General features: G+C 35.0%; 3 protein-coding genes across 6 annotated transcripts; 2 read left to right on the top strand and 1 right to left on the bottom strand.

The window, feature by feature from the left end:
* Positions 1–21: 21 nt before the first annotated feature.
* On the top strand, positions 22–882 carry LOC120341184 (endonuclease G, mitochondrial-like). Its single transcript, XM_078119703.1, has one exon. It carries the CDS (start codon positions 22–24, stop codon positions 880–882), a length of 861 nt encoding a protein of 286 aa, XP_077975829.1.
* LOC120341173 (ER degradation-enhancing alpha-mannosidase-like protein 2) lies at positions 879–10,311 on the top strand. Of its 2 annotated transcripts, none has more exons than XM_078120162.1 (11): positions 879–2,352; positions 3,063–3,236; positions 3,585–3,690; positions 3,904–4,029; positions 4,167–4,378; positions 5,127–5,268; positions 5,603–5,727; positions 5,820–5,964; positions 8,389–8,510; positions 8,787–8,958; positions 9,815–10,311. In XM_078120162.1, the coding sequence occupies exons 2-11, from the start codon at positions 3,216–3,218 to the stop codon at positions 10,105–10,107; spliced, it is 1,464 nt and encodes a 487-aa protein (XP_077976288.1). In that variant the 5' UTR covers positions 879–2,352; positions 3,063–3,215; the 3' UTR covers positions 10,108–10,311. The 2 variants fall into 2 exon arrangements, with proteins under 2 accessions (XP_077976288.1, XP_039265572.2); XM_039409638.2 differs by having other exon boundaries at positions 880–2,352; positions 3,063–3,213.
* A 478-nt stretch (positions 10,312–10,789) lies between these two features.
* Positions 10,790–15,663, bottom strand: LOC120341183 (stearoyl-CoA desaturase 5-like). 3 transcript variants are annotated; one of them, XM_039409656.2, is made up of 7 exons: positions 15,513–15,663; positions 14,490–14,622; positions 14,200–14,319; positions 13,795–13,925; positions 13,497–13,702; positions 12,216–12,445; positions 10,790–11,323 (listed from the first exon to the last, which is right to left on the bottom strand). In XM_039409656.2, the coding sequence occupies exons 2-7, from the start codon at positions 14,593–14,595 to the stop codon at positions 11,115–11,117; spliced, it is 1,002 nt and encodes a 333-aa protein (XP_039265590.2). In that variant the 5' UTR covers positions 14,596–14,622; positions 15,513–15,663; the 3' UTR covers positions 10,790–11,114. The 3 variants fall into 3 exon arrangements, 2 of the variants coding, with proteins under 2 accessions (XP_039265590.2, XP_039265588.2); XM_039409654.2 differs by having other exon boundaries at positions 14,490–14,643; positions 15,513–15,652; XR_005569381.2 differs by lacking the exon at positions 15,513–15,663 and adding an exon at positions 11,905–12,029 and having other exon boundaries at positions 11,187–11,323; positions 14,490–14,773.
* Positions 15,664–23,481: the final 7,818 nt, after the last annotated feature.

Below are 23,481 nucleotides of genomic sequence, written 5' to 3'. Positions count from 1 at the left end.
TTAATTAGTTTTTTATTCAAAATGGCTACGTTTCGGAAAGTAGCCACATTGGCTGTAACATTCATTGGTGGTGGAATAGCAGGTTCAAAACTTGAGCATTTGTTAAAACAGAAAGATGGGTATATCAAGAAATTAGAAGCTGCTGCTCCACTGGATATCAACAGACCAAATGAAATAATGAGGTTTGGATTTCCAAACAATGGAAATATTAATATCAAGAAAAACTATGTATTGGGTTATGATAACAGATTACGTAATGCATCTTGGGTATTTGAGCATATAAATAAAGATTTATTGAATACGAAACAATCTGATCGACTCAATAGTTCCTTCTCACCGGACTCGTCAATTCATCCATTTTTTCGTGGAACTAATCAAGATTTTTGGAATTCTGGGTATGATCGTGGACATCTTGCGGCAGCATCAAATCACAGAGCATCTCAAGAATGGATGGATGACACTTTTCATCTTTCAAATATTGTACCTCAGAATCCAATTATGAATCAACAGGCTTGGAATAACTTAGAAAAATATGTACGAAGTCTTGCATATCATTATGACAACGTTTATGTATGCACTGGTCCACTTTACTTGCCAAAACAGGATGGCAGTGGTAAAATGAGAGTATCTTATCAAGTGATTGGTAGGAATCATATTGCTGTACCTACACATTTGTATAAAGTTGTTGTATGTGAGAGAAATTCAAGATTTGAATTACTCTCATATGTAATGGCCAATGAATGGGTTGATCCAAGTATTCCTCTGAAGAATTTTTTATATCCAATAGAAGCAATTGAAAGAGCTTCAGGTCTTTTATTTTTTGACCGAATTCCAAGAGAAAGATTTTGGAAAATTAATCATGGGAAAGAAACAGAATTATAAAGTATTGTACGAAAATAGCTGTGCAAAATTTACAGTAGGTTACATCCATGTCATTGCAGGCTAGTCAAACCCATTAATATGCTCTTTCAAATGAATTTTGATAAAGAAATAAGCAATTTCAAATATCAAGTAGGTTGAGACTTGACTGGCGGGCCATGTGAGTGTAATATAAGTTGCATTTTATGAACAATATTTACAATGTCGCAAAAGTGGAAAACAATAAGTCTCCTGCCAAAACCAAATTTAATCGCAATCTCAACAAATTATTTGAGCTATTTTTAACTAAAACTTCAAAATTTTGGTTATCGCAGCATCGAGCGGGCCAGATTGATTTACCGTACCCATCGAACGGGATTTGGCCCACGAGCCATAGTTTGCCGATGTCAAGTACTTATGATGTAACCAGCTTGCCTTACCTTATGCCAATTTTGTTCCATGTTCTTATGAAAATTCTAAATTATTTCATCTGTTTCCACTAATCATAGTATTTTAACACGGTTGCTAATGCAAAATTTTACAACTGTGAATTTGGCTTGTAGATCCAATATTCAGAACTTGTTTATGAATTGAGACCAACAGCTGCCATATAATGAGGTAACAATGTAATTTATAATGTAGAGCGAATTCATTATTGTACCTTGTTTTTATACCACTGTCAACAGCAATTGCTTATTCAGATTATACCTAGCAAATGTTTTGTGTTTTTTTTATCTTGTTCATCGGTCCAAACTTTTTGGTGTAATATCAATATCATCCACTTTTTTCCTTATTAAAGTTTACCTGTGGATGTTAGATTTACAACTTTTAAGTTTTAAATGTTACCTGAATAATGTTCTTATTGTACAATTTAGATTTTTGTTTATACAACGCTTATCATGCCTTTCCACCAAACAAGGCGCTATACAAGCAGCCAGTGATATCTAAGGAGCTACTTGTTACTAAGGAGAACCAGAATCTTTCCAGTTTGGCATTGCTTACCCAATTTATTACACCTTGGCATGGGATTTAATAAACCCCGAGTTTCCTTATTCATAAAATATATAATGTTATCATGTGCACAACTTTTAACCAAAATTCTTCAAAATTTTTCTTTGCTGCATTCCTGGTGTATGGCACAAATTGCTTTATCAACTGTATTTATTATGTTTTGGCATTTTTAAGCATTGTCCCTTTCAGGCAATATGTTGAAGTTTTTCTTAGAATATACCAACTAAGCTGTAGCTCATATGCTTTACATCAAGTTCAATTCATATATCTTTTACCTTCAATCATAAATCATTGGTGTTACAGAGTTAAATGTCATTAGCAGCTTTTACACAAAGCTTTTTTTCTTTTTCAGTCAGAGTGTGGTATAGTAATGAAGTTTAGATTACGAGATTGCTTATACATATGCTGTTGGTGCATTTACATTTTATTTGTAGCCGTTTTTGCACAATATGAATTCACAAAAGACGAAGTAGATAATATGAGGTAAACTAGGAATTTATGGTTGTAGCTTATTAAAGATTATAAAACATTGAAAGGCAAATTTTCTGAATTCAATTTTGAACAATACATTCATTTTTCTATTATGAAATATAGTTTTAAATTCCTTTTGGTCATACAGAATGAAGATCAGTAGCCAATTGCATAAACCCTAGGATATGATAGAATTTACATATTTATTTCGGGGGAGAGGAAAGTGATAAGACCAGTTTAATTGTATGGCATACCATGGTCTCCTGTCCGATTACCAGTTCATGATGGATACATGATTAGTTAGCTGGTTATTTGTTTAAGATGCATGGAATGGAGGAAATCGTAACTGACCAGTGGTTATGTGATCCACCCCATGGCGGTGAGGAGTCGAGCAATCCTCTCTCACTTATTCAAGGATTCGTACCTGCGAACCCACTCAGGGTAATCGGTGCGATGCCAATCGAATTCCTAACACTTAGCACAATGCGCCAACCGTCGAGCCTACTATTATCCTCTAAAATGTGGAGTACCAATCATTTCATCTTATTGGGTAGGCCCGGTTATCCCCATTGATGGTAATTTATGAAAACTCCAAACCTAAATTTTGCTTGACTTTTTGGAGACACAATTGATCATTAGTTTAAAGTTCATTTGCCCAAAATTCAAGACTTCATTACATGTAGAGGACATGGTATATTTATCCATGTTGTATTTTTTTTTAGGCAAAGAACCAAAGAAATGTTTTATTTCGCTTACAATGGCTATGTACACCATGCATACCCCCACGATGAACTTCGACCTCTGACATGTGATGGAGTGAATACATGGGGAAACTATTCTTTGACTCTCGTTGATGCATTAGACACACTCGGAGTATGGCCAATATTGTTGCTCTGGTACTTTCTGTGATAAGATTTTATAATTGCTCATATGAGTGAAAAATGAATGAATTTTTAATTTATAATACTTACCGTTAACTAAATGATTATTTTGGGTATTGCCATTGCCGTGTCATAACTGGTGAATGAATATGAAACATATTGCGCAGTCTGGGCCATAGTTAGATTGTCAAATTGGGAAATTTTGACTCATCTAGACTTCTTTAACTTTCAATATTATTTTACTATAAAACACATATTCATCTGGTACCCAAGTTTAATAGGTTGTCCAATTCTAATTTTTACGTTTTTTTTGTTTATCAAAATTCAATTCGTTTGAACAACCCTTACATTTGTTCATTTTAGGTTATGGGCAACAACACAGAATTTCAAAGAGTTGCGAATGTTGTTGCTGAAACTCTCAATCCCAATAAAGATGTCAATGTTTCAGTATTCGAAACTAATATCAGAGGTGAGTGTTACGTGTTTGATGTACTGTTCCATCATAGCAAAACAGTCTGCTTTCGGTACTCCTGAAGTATGCGCACCAAGATGTCGCATAACCTAAACCCTAATCTGGTACACAACATGAGTTCAGGTTGTGCGCCATCTTGGTGCGCATACTTCAGGACATCCCTGCTTTCTTTGTTTGCTGATTTGAGCTCAAATCATTTTTGTATTGCAGTTATCGGTGGTCTTCTCTCTGCTCATCTAATGTCAAGACATATGGGAGTTGCAGTTGAAGATGACTGGCCATGTAATGGTCCACTACTGAGACTAGCAGAAAGATTTGCACAAAAGTTATTACCAGGTGTTATTTAAAATCTTGTTTTTGCTGTGATGTATTATTGTATTGTGTCTCACAAAGTTACAGTTCACTCACTTGTTTTCCTTCTTGAATTAAGAAAATAATGAACATATTTTGAATCAAATTGCTTTTCAATTTAGCATTCAACACACCAACAGGGATGCCTTATGGAACAGTAAATTTATTGCATGGAGTTGATCCTAATGAAACACCGGAGACTTGTACTGCAGCTGTTGGAACTTATATTGTAGAGTTTGGCACTTTATCAAGATTAACTGGGAAAAGTATTTATGAAAATAAAGCCATGAGAGCTATGTTTAGTCTTCATTCAATGGCTTCTAAAATTGGACTAGTAAGTTTATAACTATGTAGAATTGAACTATTAGTTTTTGGCAGTGATTTTCAATCTTTTTGGAGGAGCGGAACTCAAAGAAAATAATCTACCAGAGGCTTTGGGGAGCCCCTTTGTAATTGAATATATGTATGTTTGATCATATGAATTTTTGTCATCTTGTCATAAAATATGCCGTGCAAAAAAGGAAACAACAATATGATGCAGAACACCTGACATCTTTCTTGAAACATTAGTGAAACACATTTTTATTGATTACGGTATATTATATAATATATATACCCATGTATTTGGTTATACATGGGCTGTACATATAATAATATGGACTGTCAGTCGTCGGATTTGAAAATATAAGCATGCACAACTCCTGCACTGTATTTGCGGACCATTAGGGTTCTGCGGAACTGTGTTAGAGAACCACTGGTCTGGAGTTGTATGAAAAGTGTGAATTAGAAATGTATTTATGATGGAATTGCCCTGAATTGTTGAAAATTTGCATACCTTGCAATAAACTAATAGTGTTTAAATATTTTGTTCTATTATTATTAGTAAATAAGACCATGTTTAAATTATATCTATCGGTGAAAAATGAGATTTCCTAATTTTCAAATTTGAAGTAGGCTAATGTTTCTGAATAAACAAAATTACTCTTATCTTCACTCACACAGCAATACAAGCACCTACAAGCATTTGACAACTTCTAATTCCTTAGCTCTTGATTGTAATTTCATTGTATTTTTTGTTTCAGGTTGGGAATCATATAAATGTACTGACTGGTGTATGGACTGCAGTTGATTCTGGTGTTGGTGCTGGTGTGGATTCATATTTCGAATACATGGTGAAAGGAGCAAATTTATTAAGAAGTACAGATTTAATGACAATGTTTAAAAGTAAGGTTAATAATGTAGCAAACTCCGTCATTTGGTTAGCCTGGTACCGTCTGTTCCATATTGCCAATATCAAGTCTGTGGTATTCATTTCCTCCCCATGTTCTTTGTATGTCACATATCAATAACCACAAGCAGTGGCACAGCCAGAGGGGTTTTTAGGGTGCCTTAACAGATATTTTATCCTATTCGGCGAATGTTATGAAGTATTCTTGACTGGTTTTCCCTCGTTTTTTCTTCCAGATTGAACTGTCTCAGAGTTGTCAATGCAGTTTTTATTCAGACCAAAACATTGCTCGTTTGTAATATCAAATGTCAATATTCTATTACATTTCAGAACATATGCCATCAATTGAAAAATACGTTAAACAGGGTGACTGGTATATGTGGGTTAATATGAAATCAGGAGCTGTAACAATACCAATATTCCAATCATTAGAAGCTTTCTGGCCAGGTCTTCAGGTAACCATTGTGTAAATAACGTTGTTGGACTATTTCTACAGTGTTATATGCCTAAAAAAGACTCGCCACCCCCAAAATCATGATATTTTCAGACTATGGTTGGAGACATAGAGAATGCTTACAAGACGCTACTGAATTATTTTGAAGTTTGGAATCAGTTCGGGATGACCCCAGAGTTTTACAGCATCACACAAAAAGCTCCATACAAATTGAGAGAAGGTTATCCACTGCGCCCAGGTAATAATACTAAGTAGGCTTGCACGTAATTTACGGATTTACGGAATTACGTAATTATTTGGAGTTACGGAAGGGAAGTTACGAATTACGTAAAGTCGTAATTATTGCATTGAAACGAGCTTTCTTCAAAGCAGTCAATTTCGTCGATTGCGAAAAATGAAAGCTCAACAAGTAGAAGAAGTTAGAGTTCCGGTATTCGCAGCCGTTTTTCTCTCTCTTGTTACGTAGGTGAAGGAAGGCATGACGCGTTGCCATTTACTAACCTATTATCAACTTATCTGGCATGGCCAATGTAAATTATTAACGTAGTTAAGGGGGAAGAACTGAGTAGGGCCGTTTGACGCCAACACACCTGGTTTTAACTTCTCCCGCAACTTAACCGTAGATAAGGGATAGAATTGCGTTGAGACCGATTGACGCCAACACACCTGGTTTCAACTTCTCTCGCATCTTATCTAGCATGGCCATGGCCAATGTACATAACAACCGTAGATAGGGGGAAGAATTGTGTTAAGACCGATGGACGCTAACACGCCCGGTTTCAACTTCTTCGGGTGAAATGACTAATGAACGCAGGACATCAATCTATCAAACATGGTCTATCAAACATTTGTGTCCATTTTACTTTTATTTATTATTTACTTGTTCCAGTTTTCCGTTACTTATGGTATATATGTTCCGTTTCTATTTTATAGTCACGCGTTTAAATAGTGGGAATTCCCCACCAAGTGTGGGTTAGTAATGCTTAACCATTCTTTATTGTTAATATCAACACTTGATATATGAACATGGAATATCATACTGTTTTTGGCTGTTTTATTTCAGACTTGGGGTATAAACAGGAAAATATCCTTAACCTTTCAACACGACGATCTTGTGAAATTTAACGAAGAGCTTTCGCGACGAATTGGAACCAAATAAGCGAAAAGAGCGATTGATCACTCGCGCCAATACCTCGCCGTGATAATAAATGTCGCGCTTATCAAATAGCAATATAACGACAAAAGAAAGATTGCGTAATGAACCAACGCAACTTCGTCTTCTCGGCATCGGTAAAGCGATTGAGACGGCAGAGAAACAACAAAACGACGGATTCCTCGCGGACCGCTAAAAATTTAACTGCTATCAAATATGAGCCAGTGTGTTTATTCTGTGCGAGATCCATTTTCTATTACAAAATCTTGATGTTCTGTTAACGGTTTTATCGTTATATATCAGTCTGGACTTGGCCTTGCTCATGATGTTTTTCACAATTCCTCTCAATATTTCGGCCATATATGATTAACTGTCTTACCAAATGCGGCAACTTATTTTGATTTATCGTCGACTTGAATACCGACCAAATATGTGTCAATTTCGGCCGATAGGATCGCCGACTTGAGTTAGCAAATAAATGTCGTGAGTGTAAAATAAATGTCACAAAGTGCATTGTTTTGCGATATAACTTTGTATTTTCGGAGAAGGCATATCATATAAGTTCGGTATTTAAATTATACGCAAATAAATAATATTTGATCTAAATTTATCGCAAATAATGTTATAAACATTCAGTCCGCGAAATGATTAAATGTAAAATGAAGCATGGTAATCGGAATATCGTCAATAAGTCGACATCAATAATTATTATTATAAAATGCTAACAAGGCAGTAATGTCGGTAATGCAGAAGACGCTGCAAAAACAAGTCTTCGTCGCGAGGAAATCGCAAGTATAATCAAACGAGAGAATACGCTCGTCGTTGGTTAATAAATTAGAAACCCGTAATTTTTATTCAGTACTAAGGTGGTTTTGAAAAACTATCGTTTTCATAAATATCCGTATACCAGTGTCGGTAATGATAAAATAAAATTGATCGCATAAAAATGGGCGGTTAATTTGCGAAGGTGATAAAGGAAAACCAAAGCTAACACAAAAGATAAAAATCAGAATAAAATTAATTTGAATTCACTCCTTGATATTTGTCTTTAACATCTGACGACGGCGTGTAGTACTGCCAAGAATATGAAAACCCAACTTCAATGTCCCATTCGGAAAAGAAGTGGATTCAATTGGTTGTTATGATAGGTTTAAATGCGTGGAAAAATATCGCAATTACGGGGTCATTACGTAATTGATTTTGCCGTAATTACGGAATCGATTTTTGTCAATTACGTGCAAGCCTAATACTAAGATATAAAATAAAAAAGCCAAGTGCAAACATATTCCAAATTTTAACAGCAGGTAGTATAATTTCAGTATTATTTTCAATAAAAAATTCAATGTGCTATTCATCATACTTCACCCAGCCTTTTTATGAAATTAAATTCAAATTTTTGCATTAAATCTGTTATTTTTCAAATATTTGCTGTCTAAGTGTCTATATGTCGTTATCATATTTGATTTTAAAATTTTTTCATTTGAATAGAAAGTATTTTGTTCTCTGTAGAATTGATTGAAAGTATCTTATACGTATACAAAGCAACGAAAGATCCTCTGCTATTACAAATGGGAAAACAAATTCTTCATGCTATTGAAACAACGGCCAAGACAGAGTGTGGCTATGCAACAGTAAGCCGTTGAAAACTAATTCAGTTCCATCTTTAACGTAAACAACATAAGGTCGCATAAACATAGGAAACCGGAGTTAGTACTGTTAGAGTTAAAAAATTCGAGTAAAACAAAATGTTGAAGTATTAGTCGCCAAAGTGGCACTTTCATTCTCAACAAATGCATATTTGCATGCACAAAGTTTTTTTTCTAACAACATATACAATAATAATTTGACAAAATTAGCTAGCCTATTTCATAATAAATAATTATTATAATCTTACTTTGTCTGTTAAGATAAAAGATGTTCGAGATCATACTTTGGAAAATAGGATGGAATCATTTTTTCTTGCTGAAACTACTAAATATCTTTACCTTCTCTTCGATCCTGATAATTTTTTACATAATACTGGAAAACAAGGTCATGTTGTGACAATGAAGGATGGCAGCAAATGTGTTGTGGAGGCTGGTGAGTAAGAACATTCATATTCGGTCATAAGTCAGAATTTTCCAATACAAGGTTTTCAAGACAAAGGGCAAATGTTGGAATTTTGAAGTTGAAGTGATGTTTAAAGATTTTCCTCATTTTCTCAAAGTTTGTCCTGTTGCATTAAAGCCCTCGACTTTCGTTCATATACAAAATGTTGCTAAAAAGTAATGTATTTTAACCATAGATTTGTCAAGCCCTAAACATTATGTAGTCTTTACAAAAATTAAATAATCAATGACGAATCTTCGAAATCACTTTTCTTTTCAAGAGAATTTGCCCTAGGCACTCACTCGGAGGTTCAAAAATCTCAACTCTACCTGCTATCTCTGAGGGTACAAAAGTGACGAAGCATAGTAATGGGCAATCAAAGAAAGTATGAGCTACTCCATTAGCGAGTCAAAATAATAGAACAGATAGAATTTGTATATAATACTCCCTTCAAGAGAAAGAAGATGAGATGCTGCTTAATCATAGAGTATTTTAAATCTCCAATACATACAATGATCTGAACCTGCTGTCACAGAATCATGGGAGAGACTGTGCTTTTGTAAAGAACACGTAATGTTTAGGGCTTGACAAATCTATGGTTAAAATACATTAATTTTTAGCAACATTTTGCATGTGCCTAAGTGAACGAAATAGCTCATACTTTCTTTGATTGCCCATTACTATGCTCCATCACTTTTGTATCCCCAGAGATAGCATGTAGAGTTGAGTTTTTTGAGCCTCCGAGTGAGTGCCTAGGGCAAATTCTTTTGAAAGGAATAGAGATTTTGAAGATTCCCCATTGATTATTTAATTTTTTTAGTAAGTTAGATCCAATTTCTATTCACAGGCGGGTATATCTTCAATACAGAAGCTCATCCAATAAGTCCAGCAGCTTTGCACTGTTGCTATAAAAGGCACGTTGATGTAGAAGAAATAACACAGTTCATCAATGATCTTGATGAAAATTCCTATTCCGAAAGAACTAGTAAATTGAAATACAATCATAAACGAAAACACAAGTTCAAACATAATGTCTGGAAAAACAAAACTATTGTAAATAATGATTCAAGATTAGTATGCCCAGCGCCACCACACCATTTGAGGTTAAATATGTATGGTGAAGTATATGTGGGAGATTGAGCATTAGAATGCATCTCGTAAACGAGCTTTTCAACTGGTAGTATTTATTTTATTAAAATTCCAACTGGTCCCCTGTTATAAATTGCAATATGAATCAAATCAATTGTTCCTCGATACAAATGTGCAGTAAATTGTCTTTTTTTTTTTGAAAACGTTCTTCCATAAATTATTTCTAAAGAAGAGAATATATTGTCTGTTCAACATAATTTCTGCCTGATTTAATACGCCAAACTGCTTTTTTTCATTACTCTGTCATATATGGTTTCGGAGTTCGGATAGATTTTTTTTAAAAAGGGGGGTTGCAAGGGACCTGAACCATGGTTTATTAGAGCTCCTGTTGACTGATTTTTTACACTTACAATCGGAGTTATAAGCTGGTGTTTCTGTTTTTTTGTACCACGACTGATTTTTAAAAGATGCTTATTCACGCCTTTCGCTCAAAAAAAGGTCTAATTACGGTATATATAAAGAGCTATTGTTATTTGGCATTGCCTATCCAACTTATTAAGCACTGGCCAAGTTGGAAGGCATATGTTTTGAGCCCAAGACGTATTATTTGCGATGCCAACACAGTAAGTTACCCCCTCGCTTCTGTCTTCGGTACATTTATCATGCGTAAGCTAGGGTCTTTAGAAAGCTTGTAACCTGATACTGATGGTACTGAAATATTGACGACACTAAATTCGTGAAGAATTGTATATTTCAAAATATAGACAGAGTATATTAGAACAATATAGAAGAAAGATCAATTCGACAAAATGCGGAGAATCATGAAATTTACAGGAACTTAACTACACACTTATGAATTAAATTTATATAATTCCAAAAGAAATATAATTTGGGAAGGGTTCAAGTCGCGAAATGGATGGCTATTCAACGGATATGTTCTACTGCAGGTCTATACAAATATGTTTGGAGAAAAGATCCACGGTACCAACAACAATAGATGAAATGAAACATGGCGTTGAACTTTAATTTCCGACTATTATAAGTATATATATTACAAATCACCACCCAGCCTCTTTAATATCAGAATATTTTCCAGTTCTTTTCATGCGAGATTGAATCGCATTTTTCGTTGTAGATTTTCTATCATAAGCTTGTCCTATAAACGCCATGAGATCAATAAAAGCAGTCGTGGGATTGAGTCGATATCCGTATTCACTAGTAGAATAATCGCTGGGAAAGGTGTGGTGATAATTATGAAAGCCTTCTCCTGGAATACAGTGAAAGAAAATGTATTAGACGGGTGCCGTGAAGAACAATATGTAGTATGCGACTACTGTGAACATATATCATTACCAAGACTGAGTTAATGCCTTGTTATTGCTGCGGAACAACGACTAGTGTCCCTTATGCAAACCTGAAAAAGTTTGTGCTTGTTTGGCCTTTGCCGACACCTAATCTTCTGCAGCCACATACACGTGTTATAGCTTCCATTTCCAAATTGAGATATCTTCCTAGTTCCTATTGTGCCGTGTTTTTCGCTTATATTGTATTAATGCATTATCAAATTGCGCACAAGTTGGAATACCAATTATAAAGCAAGCATGTCGTCGTGTTTTTTTACTACAAGGTGAGATTGACCCAGTGGTGGAATTCAAATTTTTTGTCAGCCGGTTCCTTCACAAAAGTTATATATTTCAGCCGGTTCTGTTACAAACAGAACATTGATAATAACCAGTAATGCTAACCGGTTCGCTGATATTATAAAATTCCGTGAGACGGTTCTATAGAACCGGCTGAATCCCACCACTGGATTGCCCATGAAGCACCTTTATGATTCATGTTTCATACCTCATTTGAAATTTTGGCAACTTCATCCTGAATTCCCGTCCTGTATGTTTATTGTATGTGTTGCCATATTCGGACCATGGCTAGTTCAGGACAAACTTATCATTTTTCAAACGACGAGACGATCCCTTTCAAATTTGTAGTATTTGAAAATATTGACCAGGTACTGACGGTTCTAATTTCAATTTGCATTTTACTATTTGGGGATGTTGTTTTTACTTGTCATGAAAACATCGACTAATTATACTATCTAGGCCAGAGATAAAAGCGCACCCATTTGTTTTCTCCCTCTTTACTAACTAACAATAACTTACCTATTGCAGCTAAAGATACAAAATAGTTTTCAGCAGGATGAATCGTTCGGTCATAAGGTCGATCTCCAAATAGATGTGCAAAACTATTGACTGTCCAAGTTATATTTAGAACACAACAATATCTCAACACACTAATGCAGTATCCATTCCACAATGTTTCTCCCCAAAAATACCACGGTATTATAGATGGTATGATAAAGCAACACAGAGGAGCAAGCACGAGAAAATACCTATAAGAACGAGAAGTGAATTAAAACTTAAACATGCCATATTACGTGCCTTTTCGTCCATTTTGACGAGTAATCCAGCCAGCAAGTATTTGAAACCAGACAACGACAGGCGTGAATATCATATACATAAGCTTTTTACGTGAAAGATTGCATACCGTGCGAATAATAATAGTCTATCATTTAACTTAAGTGGACGAATGTTATATTGTACTTAGTTGACTGTTCATCACTCGGAAGCATTTTTGAAAGCAGGGTCATGGTATAGGCCAGTGGTTCTCAACCTTTTTTGGTGGCAGTGCCGCATTTCAAACTTTAAAGTTGTAAGGAGCCGCATAAAAAAAATTAAAATGGAAACAAAACTCAAGTATGTATTTCAAATAACAACATCAACAAAACTCTGGTTAAAACGCTAATTTGAAAATGGCTTCGACTTTAAGGCTGAAGGCTGGAAAAGCGCGATTGTGATGAGATTGCTAGCTTCATATTTTCCCAATGATATCTAGTCTATTTCAATTTGAAAATACCTCTCTTTCCAATCACATTGAAACGCCCGATAATATTTATAACGAGTGCGAGCTATTTTGAGGGCGTGCTTGACATTTTGTCTAGACAAAATAACATGTCTAGATTTGTGCGAAGTGCGAAAAAACGTAAACTGCACAGTGTAAGCCGTACGGGGCAGCCTGCTTGTGATTGCTGGGAACAATGAACTCAGAGTACTCAAATCTAGGCTCAAGATTGTGGGGTGAAAAACACCATGACATCATAAAAAAAAAACTCAAAAAGTTGCGCCCAAAACGACCTAACAACTACGACGACTTCAAGTACTTGAGTTCAGTTTTTCAATATCAAGTCATTGAATATTTTTCAATGAAAATTTGGCACTGAAATTGATTAATTTTTAGAGGGCAATGTAGAGCCGCAGAAAGAATATTTGTTGAGAACCGCGGTTGAGAATCACTGGTATAGGCTCGAGGGGTATTACATGGTATAGGCCTATGTGGTTTTATAGAAGTTTCTCGTTTTTGCTATTATCGTCAACACCACTTACTTTCTTTGAAATGCAATAACTGGATCATCCAACAAATCATTCAGCGGAATATTTTTTCCTTTTCTTATAACGTCTGGGTGTTTGCGAACCATTAACCATCCAATATGGCAGAAGAAGAAACCTCTTCTGGCATTGTGTGGATCTGCGTCAGTTTCCGAATATTTGTGATGAGATCGGTGATCACGTGACCAGTCAAATATTGAATTCTGAAAAAGTGTTAAGATATGCATGATATAATATAGTTTGCAATAACGAAAAATATTCAACAAAATGGTTATATTCATATCCAGATTTGAACCTGTAGCGCAAGCGTGTTGATAATCATTAAAAATGTCCGCAGTGGAAGTTTTGCTTTATATGATCGATGAGTCCACAGTCTATGAGCGCCTGCTGTAACACCAAGTTCACTGAAAAAGCCTGTTATAAAACCTGAAAAAGAGGAACGCCATTAGTTATATAATATACATAAAAAGGTTTTACTGGTCGGGGGTCTACAGATATATTATTTGACATGTTGGAGTCGAAGCTTCACTGGCCATTTTCAACAATTTATCGGCCTTTTATCACATAACCTCATACTCGATTCGATTGCAGATTGGCAGAACACCATATCTCGTATCATTTGCACGGAACAGATGCGCTACAAAAATTAGGAATAAATGGATGGTAATTATATATTACAATACGTGAAAAAAAGACTTACCAAACAAAAGAGTCTTTAAAAAACAATGACGAAGTTGTACAATAGCATAAACACTGAATAAATGTATGTACGACATTATGATAACATTCTTCCAAATTATTTGCATCGATGGCTTTATATCTGCAAATATAAGATTAGAAGATAGAATTCAGGAAAAAGAGCATTCACTTTGTTTGCTATGTGCTTCAAAAATCACTATACTGTTGTCCTTATATATATGCACGGTAGGCCGATTTGGTTTTGAGGTAAACGGCAACTATATACGCTTCATAATCCCAAGTTAAACTTACCTGGAAATCTTTCATTGGTTTTCTCATGAGGAATGTTTCCGTTTCTATCGCCGGCGCTCCATCCATTTGCTTGGATATCTTTTTTCTTTTCTATTTCTTCTGTCATTCTTTGTCTATTCAGTTTCAGTGCTGACTTTAATAACAATGTTGAATGCTGTATTTTGTAGTGGTTTAGGTGTTAAGTAGTAAACTTAAATAATCGCTTGAAATATGATTTAATGTTATTATCTGTAAGATATCAACCAAATATATAATTCTTTAGCCTACAGATGGCCAAGCCACAAATAAGATGATGTTCAATACTGCATAAGATAATCAATGGGTTAACTCCTATGCACGTGTACCAGAACGAATTGAGTGTTTCAAACATATGCGCCAATTGTCGGCGATTGTTGGCGTAATGCGAATATGAAACTTTTAAATTCAAGCCAAATAAATAGATAAAATCTTTGAATTTGATCAATATGACGTCAAACTTTCTATTTTGCTCAATCTTATGATGCAATTGTGACGTAACACTCGCTCAAAGTATACATTTACTAACGAAAAACATTTCGTTTTGTGGACTGGTTGATACGGGAACGTATTCGTGGTGGTCGGGTTTTCAAATGCTTGATTTAGAACAAAAGGGAAGGGTTTCCAAAGGCGAGACTCATGTGGCAAATCATAATTATGTTTGGCATGCTGTCGCCGTAGACCTACGAGTTAGTCTACCTTTTTATTCCACTCGAGCAGAGGAATCGGCATAGGCCTACTGTGTCACATAGAGCCTAGCTAAATTTTTGTCAGTTTTTTGTCACGCGTTCACTTCGATACAGCTCTCAAAGTTAGGAAATGTAGAAATCACCCGACTTTGCATTGAAAATCGTTGCAGAGTGTTCTATTCCAATTAATTCTTCAAGCTGCTTGTTTCTTCAAGTAAGCTACCGGGTAAATTCTTTGTTAAAGCATAGGACAATGCGTATTTGCGGTTTTATCATTTGAATGGTATAGCACTCTATCCTACATAAACGTACTGTTTACCTTTGTTTATCCTCTTAAATCGTTCTCATTCAAAATGCTATATAGAAGTCCATTCGAAACAAGCATAACGTTATTCGAAGGAATTTCACTTCCACTCCCAAGCCTAACACAACCAAACGAATCGGTTATCTAAATTATTGCGTTACCATGTTAAATAACATGCATTGTGATGTCATAATACATAATCAAAATTTTCTGTAAGCAGCATCGTTTACAAACTCACCCCTATGACGTGCTGCCCCTTTGGCCCCCCTCATTGTAGAGGTCAATTGTAAATAATTCAATAAATGATATTGAATAACTGTTCTGATTAACGAAGAAGGTTAGGACCAAATTTTTAGTAGGAAACTTCAAAACGCAATTCTTCCATGTTTTGATAATAATTCATAAGAAGCAAAGAAATACGCATTCGAGACATAAAAATGAAATGCAACGCGAGTCTCCCAGCGCAATTGTGCGCAATCACTGGATTGCCAAGAGATACTGGAAATATTAGATATTATTTTACTACTTTGAAATTGCTTCACCAATAAGCTTCCTTGAAGCTGATAATTCAAATTATCGCCGGCTTCAGGTTTAAAAATGTGTATACAATTACACTAATTTCTGATCGAGAAAGCCTTCCCACTACTTCTAGTATTATTTACTTTTCTAGCGTTTCCATAATCCGAACAAAACAACAACCATAACGATAAATATCAATACGTAAAATATATTCTAGCACATAAATACTGATCATATGCGTTGTTTCATATCCGTTACGTCACGACAATGTAATTATTACAATTCATTTCGGATACACAAAAAAACAACTAAAATCAGCGACGAACTCGCATATATATTTTACCAATCACAAGGTAGGCTATTTTGTCCGCTAGGATAAGCTGCTGATTCCGAATCCCAACAAACACGTTGGATTATCACATCCTCTGGCATAGGTATATTACTTTATTTGAGGCATATCATTTCGGAAAATTTATCCAATTGGAAGCCCTTTTTAAATATGGGGAACTTGATAACCGCAATCTACCAGTTTGTGTCGAATACTAATTTTACTCGCGACATGCGTGCTGTTTATATACATACAATATCGATATATTTTGAGTTATATATTGTCTTCGCTGCAGAATTCTTCTGTTAAAATTCAGTTGTAATTATTTCTGAGTAAACATTTTATTTTACCAGAAATGCAAACACCCCTCATCTGAAACAAACAAAAAATATGTAATATTCGATGATAAGCTCTCGAAACTTGAAGGCCGCTTCCCGAAATTTTCAAGGCCTTATTCCACGAAATCGAGGTCAGAATATCGCTTCGTAATCCAGCTCGCACTCTATCGCGGTTCGACAAGGCGATGCGCAAATGATTTATTGTAACGTGAAAATTTGTGTTTGCGAAGCGTGAATAAAAAAATATCAAAACTTTGCACTCAGATATTAGATTATGATAATTATAATTTTAAGAAGAGCCATTACAGTCATAAATGAAATTTATATTCAATTTTCAAGCGAGATTCGGAAAAAATTTAGGCGTAATTAACGATACGCAGTCAATGGTTTTAGTTGTGTGGAAAACCATATTAGCAGGGCTGTATTGAACCTCTCTATAAATGTTTGTATAGGCATGAGAACTATTTCCAAAAAATATCATGTAAATTAATCATAATTTGGCCTTCAATCAGTAATGAATACTGAAACATAATTATTCAATTTATGATAAAACGGAACACTAGTTACATGTCTATTACTATAATTTATATATATATATATTGAGCACCAAAGTCTTACGACCCCTAAAGACCATGATTCGGCCTTGCATATTAACATTCGTTTCGTTTTCAACATTCGTTGAAAATTAAATAATGTACCGACTTCACAACCGGTTATGAGACAACTCTGTTTGTTAGAATATCTCCTTATTCTAGTAATTTTATGTTTTCTGTACTATGTAATTATCGAACAACAACACTGCGCTAATTTTGTTACAATCCGGCTAAAACATCATTGAATCTGACACCACTCTTTCTTCAGGTTGATTTATATCTTTCTATTCTCAGGATAGCAAATTATTATTGGAAGTATAATGAATACTTCTCTCACCCAACGAGACAGTTTTACGGGTCGTTCGTTAGGAACTTGCTATCGTATAGAAATGGAATATCTTCGATCAATCGTAGATATAAATTTTCCTTCAATACACCGCAGCTCAAATTTCTTTTTAATCATCCCCGACCTCAAATTATATTTTCCCCAATGCCTCAGGCATTCATATTGCAAAGAACTCTATCTCTCGTCTACAATCGCTTCTCTACAAAAATATTTTAGCCTAAAAGAATTTGGAGTTAATATCAGAGACTGTCGATATTAATAATCGTATCCGATGATGACTCAGGGCTGACTAATACTGACAAATGTGAAGTACCCTTTCCCTGCCAAGGCCCATACATGAAATAGTGTAACCGTACTGTTATTTTAGCTTTATCGGACGTTCTACTCTACACGTTTGGCCCACGTGAGCCGAGGACAATAAACTGATTTCGATGCACATTATTCAATCGATTGAATAGTCATTTCAAACGTTTAACGTATGCACCGACTACGCAATATTGTCTGCAATTGCTACTACTTCTTTCTTTCTAGAATTTAGACTATCTATCGTTTATATCGAACTAATTTAGTAGCAGTGGACTGACTTGTTAAAAGAAAACAATGTTGTTGTTGTTTTTTACAACATTTGAGATTCACAGTTTAGAAACTGGGTATTACTCACCCATGTGTACAATGCCTAAATAATTCACCCCATGAGACGTTTTACATATACGGGTGAATGAATAGGGTAATGTCTGCAAGGATTACTACATTTTACTCTATACAGTTAGCAAATAGGATAATTTCGCACAAAGGATTCAGAAATGCGTAATAAAGGTTTTTTTTTTAAATTTAAGTCTACATAAAAATATTCTTCACCCTTCCGACGCTGATTTGTCACAAATATTTATATATATAATATAATAAAGTCATTCAATCAACAGTCATTAAATAAACGTGATTGATAGATTTTATATGACATTTACGATAATCTTCAAATGTACATATAGTTTATATGCAACAACGTATAATAAATACCTTTACCCTCCAATATTCACGTAATTCTGTTAGACCATATTTGCTTATTCGATACTAAATTCTATTTCAAGCCCACCAATATTTTTCAGTATAAAATACATAGTCAGCTGCTATATATGATATTTTTCATTTCTTTTCTACATGAATATCCCGTTACTCATATTCTGGTATACTAAACTCAAATATGTTCAATTGCATCCTAACCTTAATTTCATTTTTCTGTTTAACCTGACCTGCCAAATAAACTATGGAAAATGGTATGGATGATAAGTTAGCGGAATCTTTTTTTTTTCTCCAGTCATGCGTACAACGATTTTTTGAGCGTATCCTAAAAATTAGAGTAACCTCGATGTTACAAATTGTTGAACTGATTTATCTACGTCTAAACAACGCGACACAAACTATATTCCATTAGATATTGAAATTTATTGTATACGATCGCAAGCTAGAGTATTAAAATTACTGAGTTGTCTGAGATAAACGAGCGGATGACTTCATTTCAGCGTGATGAATGAAAAGAAATTTGCAAAGAGCGGCATTCTATAATCAATGATGAAATAGCATTAATCTTTCTCCGATTTCGATCTGCTCACTATGGCGTGATGTATATATGGCGCAATATTCGACAATTTCCCTACCTCAGAGGCCCTGGTATATTTGCTAGATTAATTAAAATGTGTGCGCATGATTTGCTATCCATTATAGCGATGTATCCGATTTCTAGCTGAAATAGCTGGCCTATAGCCAAGTTTAATTTTTACAGACACCATACATTACGCGATAACTATCTCTGCGAATATTATCTATATTCTGAAGTATAACGTGTCGCATAGTTATGGCGTCATATATATATCAAAATCCGTACCGCGGGTAACATACGAGATTACACTAAATAACGTTGATACATCAACCGAATTGATATTAAAAACAATAATATTCAAAATAATATTTTTTGTTTGAAAAAATAGTTTCATTTATTTCTCTAGCGTTTGTATCATACTCATATACCAGTTCCCAACTGGACAACGCTCTACACCAAATTTACAATTAACCAATTAATTAGGTGCGCACTAGGGAACCTAAAATTTATTAATTGTGTTTTTTTTCCTGAGTGACGATTTATATAAACTTAAAATTAGCAATCCGGTTCAACCTGGTTTTCCTAAATCAATCATTCACAGGGTCCAAACTTGTTTTTGTTCCTTATTAGCGAAAATGACGCATTCTGAATAAACAAAACATTGTGTCATGTTTTTTGCAAAGTACAAAGTTCAGTCCATGTTGAAATATTTTTTAAAAACAAAACTCGACAAGCTACATTATATGGCATGTCAAATATATTGCGTCATATGGACACGTGTTCCCGATACAAATATAACCTAAAGTAACCTTACTATGTCGAATAACAATGACCTCATCGAGTTAGGCAAATATACCGGGCTCGCGACTTTATACCAAAGCGCAGCTGACTGTTTAACGGATTGCTTCTGAATCATTGACTTTTCCCAATAGCATTCCAAGCTCACACGAACACGTTGAATCCCATTTCTGGGTATAAAGATTTTATTTTCGATTCTCATAAGTAAAACGATACAGAATTAGTTTTCAAGTTGGGAACTGACACAAACTCGGATGCAAATCGGGACTTGTTATTCAGACGTCTCACGTTGTAATCAGATTTTATGCAATCTACTCAGAAAGACAACTGTGTTTTGTATAGGCGCAGTGCATGTGTTGAATGTGACGGCAACCGGGAAAAATATTTCTGGGTTGAAATTTGCAAGCATATACTCAGAAACTATCCAGAGCCTAATAATACAGCCAACCACATGTGATCACAAATTGGGGGTTAGTTATAAACAGTGGAAGTCCTGTCGAACCGGTTTGGTTTGGAAAAGGAGACCACTTAGCGCCCTCGATAACATGTCCAAACCAACAAGATGAAAACCGTTTTAGGGTTTTATGACTAAAGCAAATACGTCATGATCTGCAAACACTGCATATATATATTTTATTTTCAATAAATTCAATAGAAATGTTAATTAAAGTATCAAAATTAAATGCACGTTCTTGCAAAGTTCTGTGAAGTATTTGCAGAATATGATGAGGGGTTGCTTTCCCATTGAAATTTTCCCATAATCTGAAAACAAAACGACAAATTAATTGGGGGCATAAAAGATAGACGAGTTAGATCATTTGGCCGACTATTCAGCGTTCAACGTTGCAGAGTACTGGCAGCTTACGCCACACGACCCATTCAAAAAATTACGGTAGGTTACAGTTACCAGTAGTCTACTTGAAGGCAGTAAAATGTCTCCGCAACAATCCTACAATGTCATTTGTTCTTCTAGCGCAGCTTGGAGCCGAGCAGTAAGGCAGTATGGAGCTTGACGGACGAAAAATATTAACCAGAAAATAGAAACGGCCATTGAAGCAAAGTTGGGTCGGCCGGTAATTTCGTCGAATAAATACAACTTTTCATCTGTGACATCATAAGGAACGCCATTGTCAAAGGGTTAATTATTACGATTAGAATGGCCAATTTACTTCGGAAGCAATTCGGAACCGGTATACTCGTCTTCAAAGACAATTTGATGTACTATAAATGTAATTTGGCCAACATGAAAGGATATAAGCATGTCCAGCTATGATTCTACTTCAAAACGCAATCTTCAAAATTTTTCTACCTAAAATATTAGTGAAAATAATAGGTATGTTCCAATAATTGTGTTGGAACTTCTCATAGGGCGCCGAGTTAAATTGCCGAGAACAATAGGCACAAGATGGCGTCCATTGTCTGAGCGTTGCCTCGCTTATATTATATATACGCTTTGGTTCCAGCCATTGAGGTGTATATAACACCTCAATGGTTCCAGCGGACATGTAATTATCTTCCATGAACCGGGCTGTGCACGGTAATTTGGAGTCCAATTCCGGGTGCTCAGTACATGCTGTCTTTTCCTACTGATTTTATTGATTATAATACGATATCCGTTTTGTGGTTGCTGAGGCTAACTACGCTTCATCGCGTCATGTTAGTCAGCAATTTTCTTTGTTGGACACGTAGTGGACATAACGATCGTTTCAATATTATGTTGTTCTTGTTCTTTGACACGTTTTTAAAAAGTCGCTTTTCTCTTCGAATACTGGACCAATTGCTTTGAAATTTTCAGTGGTTAAAGATTAATTTTTTCGCTAGAAGGCTATTACTTTTATTTATTTCAAAATTTTGCGTGAATTCTTTGAAATTTGATATTTCGTCTAAAATTTTGCTGTATTATTTTTTATCCATGGGAACACGGATTTTAGTCAGTGTCATGACTGGCTGTACGTTTTGATTCTGCAAAATTCTTGCTACTGGAAATTCAGAACTTTTTTGAGGGTACAGGTAGCGTCAAAGGTACCGGTAAGGACTGATTCGCTTTGGTCTAACGTGTCCATATATTTGTGCGTAGCTCTCTTGTTGTACTTAGGCTCACCCGACCGTGACGTTACAAAGAAAAAATGACTACTTTAGTCATTTCCCCCCCTATTTGACTCGCACAATATTAAAATTATATTTTCTAAATTGAATTTATTGAGAAAGTCATGATGACATAATTTTTATTTAACACTTGTTACTCTGTCGGCAACGGCAGATTACCGTATCTAAAAGCATATACTTAATATTTTCATTATTGTGCATGCGTTATCCAACTCAATTTCTGTGGTGTGGCTTATTCCAACTATTGAATTAATGTTTCTTTTCTCGAATTTAAATGTTATTGATTTTCTGTAACTGTAAACAGATAAAATAATTTTCCTGTTTTGTGGTTGCTAACTACGCTTTATCGCGTCATGTTAATAAGCAATCTCCTTGTTGTATTTACGTACACCGACCATGACGTTACAAAGCAAAAGTGAGTTCCTATTTGACTCGCGCAATATTTAATTTCTATTTTCAAAATTGGATTTATTCAGCAAGTCATGAGGATATAATTTTTATTTAGTAACGTTTGTTTGATTTCATCTGCTTTTCAACTCAGCAAACAAGGTGTCGCTGACACGATTAATTACTTTATAGACTTTCGCGGCCCCGCGTCATTTGCGGAAATATTGTATGTTTGTTTATTTTATATTTTTATTATTATGTTTGCTTAATTTTGTGTGTACAATATTTTAAGCACGACGAAATAAATATCTGAATCTGATTCATTGCGATTTTTCGCCTTGTTTCGTTATTGCTGATTATGAATGGATTCAATTCTTACTCAGAGAGCGGGTATGAACTTTCACATAACAAGCAAAAATCCACCAATCACAACCATTATAGCAGTATTTCCCAACCCGAGTTGAGACCGCAGACTATCAGAATACCTGGTAACATGTGACTTGGACACGTCACGTCAATCGCGCCTCGCTGAATCCAAAGTGACACTTTGGCTGAATCAAACGATTGGATTGCACAACGCACTTGCGGGTTTCTGACTAAAACACACAGGTACAGTCTACAGGTACTTTTCGCTTACGTTAAAATTGAGTGTTATATTTATGTTTTTTTTATCTATTTGTTTCTTGTAACTCCATTGTTTCACATCTTTTAGTGGGTCATTTGGTAAAATTCGAATCACCAATGCAAATAACAAAAAAGTAACATTATAAAAATTTCTGAGCGAAATATTAATTTCAATATAAAATACCATTATGTGAATTCCATCAGATTTCAACAGATACGCAGTAACAACATTTCAGAGGTTTTGTTTTGAAGCAAAAATAACATATACTCGATAGAAAAATACAAACAGAAAAATGACAGCGAATTCAGGAGCCAGCCATAAAGTTTGTCTAATTGTACGAAGGCGAT

Source organism: Styela clava, chromosome 14 (genome assembly GCF_964204865.1).
Source record: "Styela clava chromosome 14, kaStyClav1.hap1.2, whole genome shotgun sequence".
NCBI classification, from domain to species: domain Eukaryota; kingdom Metazoa; phylum Chordata; class Ascidiacea; order Stolidobranchia; family Styelidae; genus Styela; species Styela clava.
The sequence above is the reverse complement of the archived record's forward strand: the minus strand, read 5'-3'. Positions and strand labels throughout refer to the sequence as shown.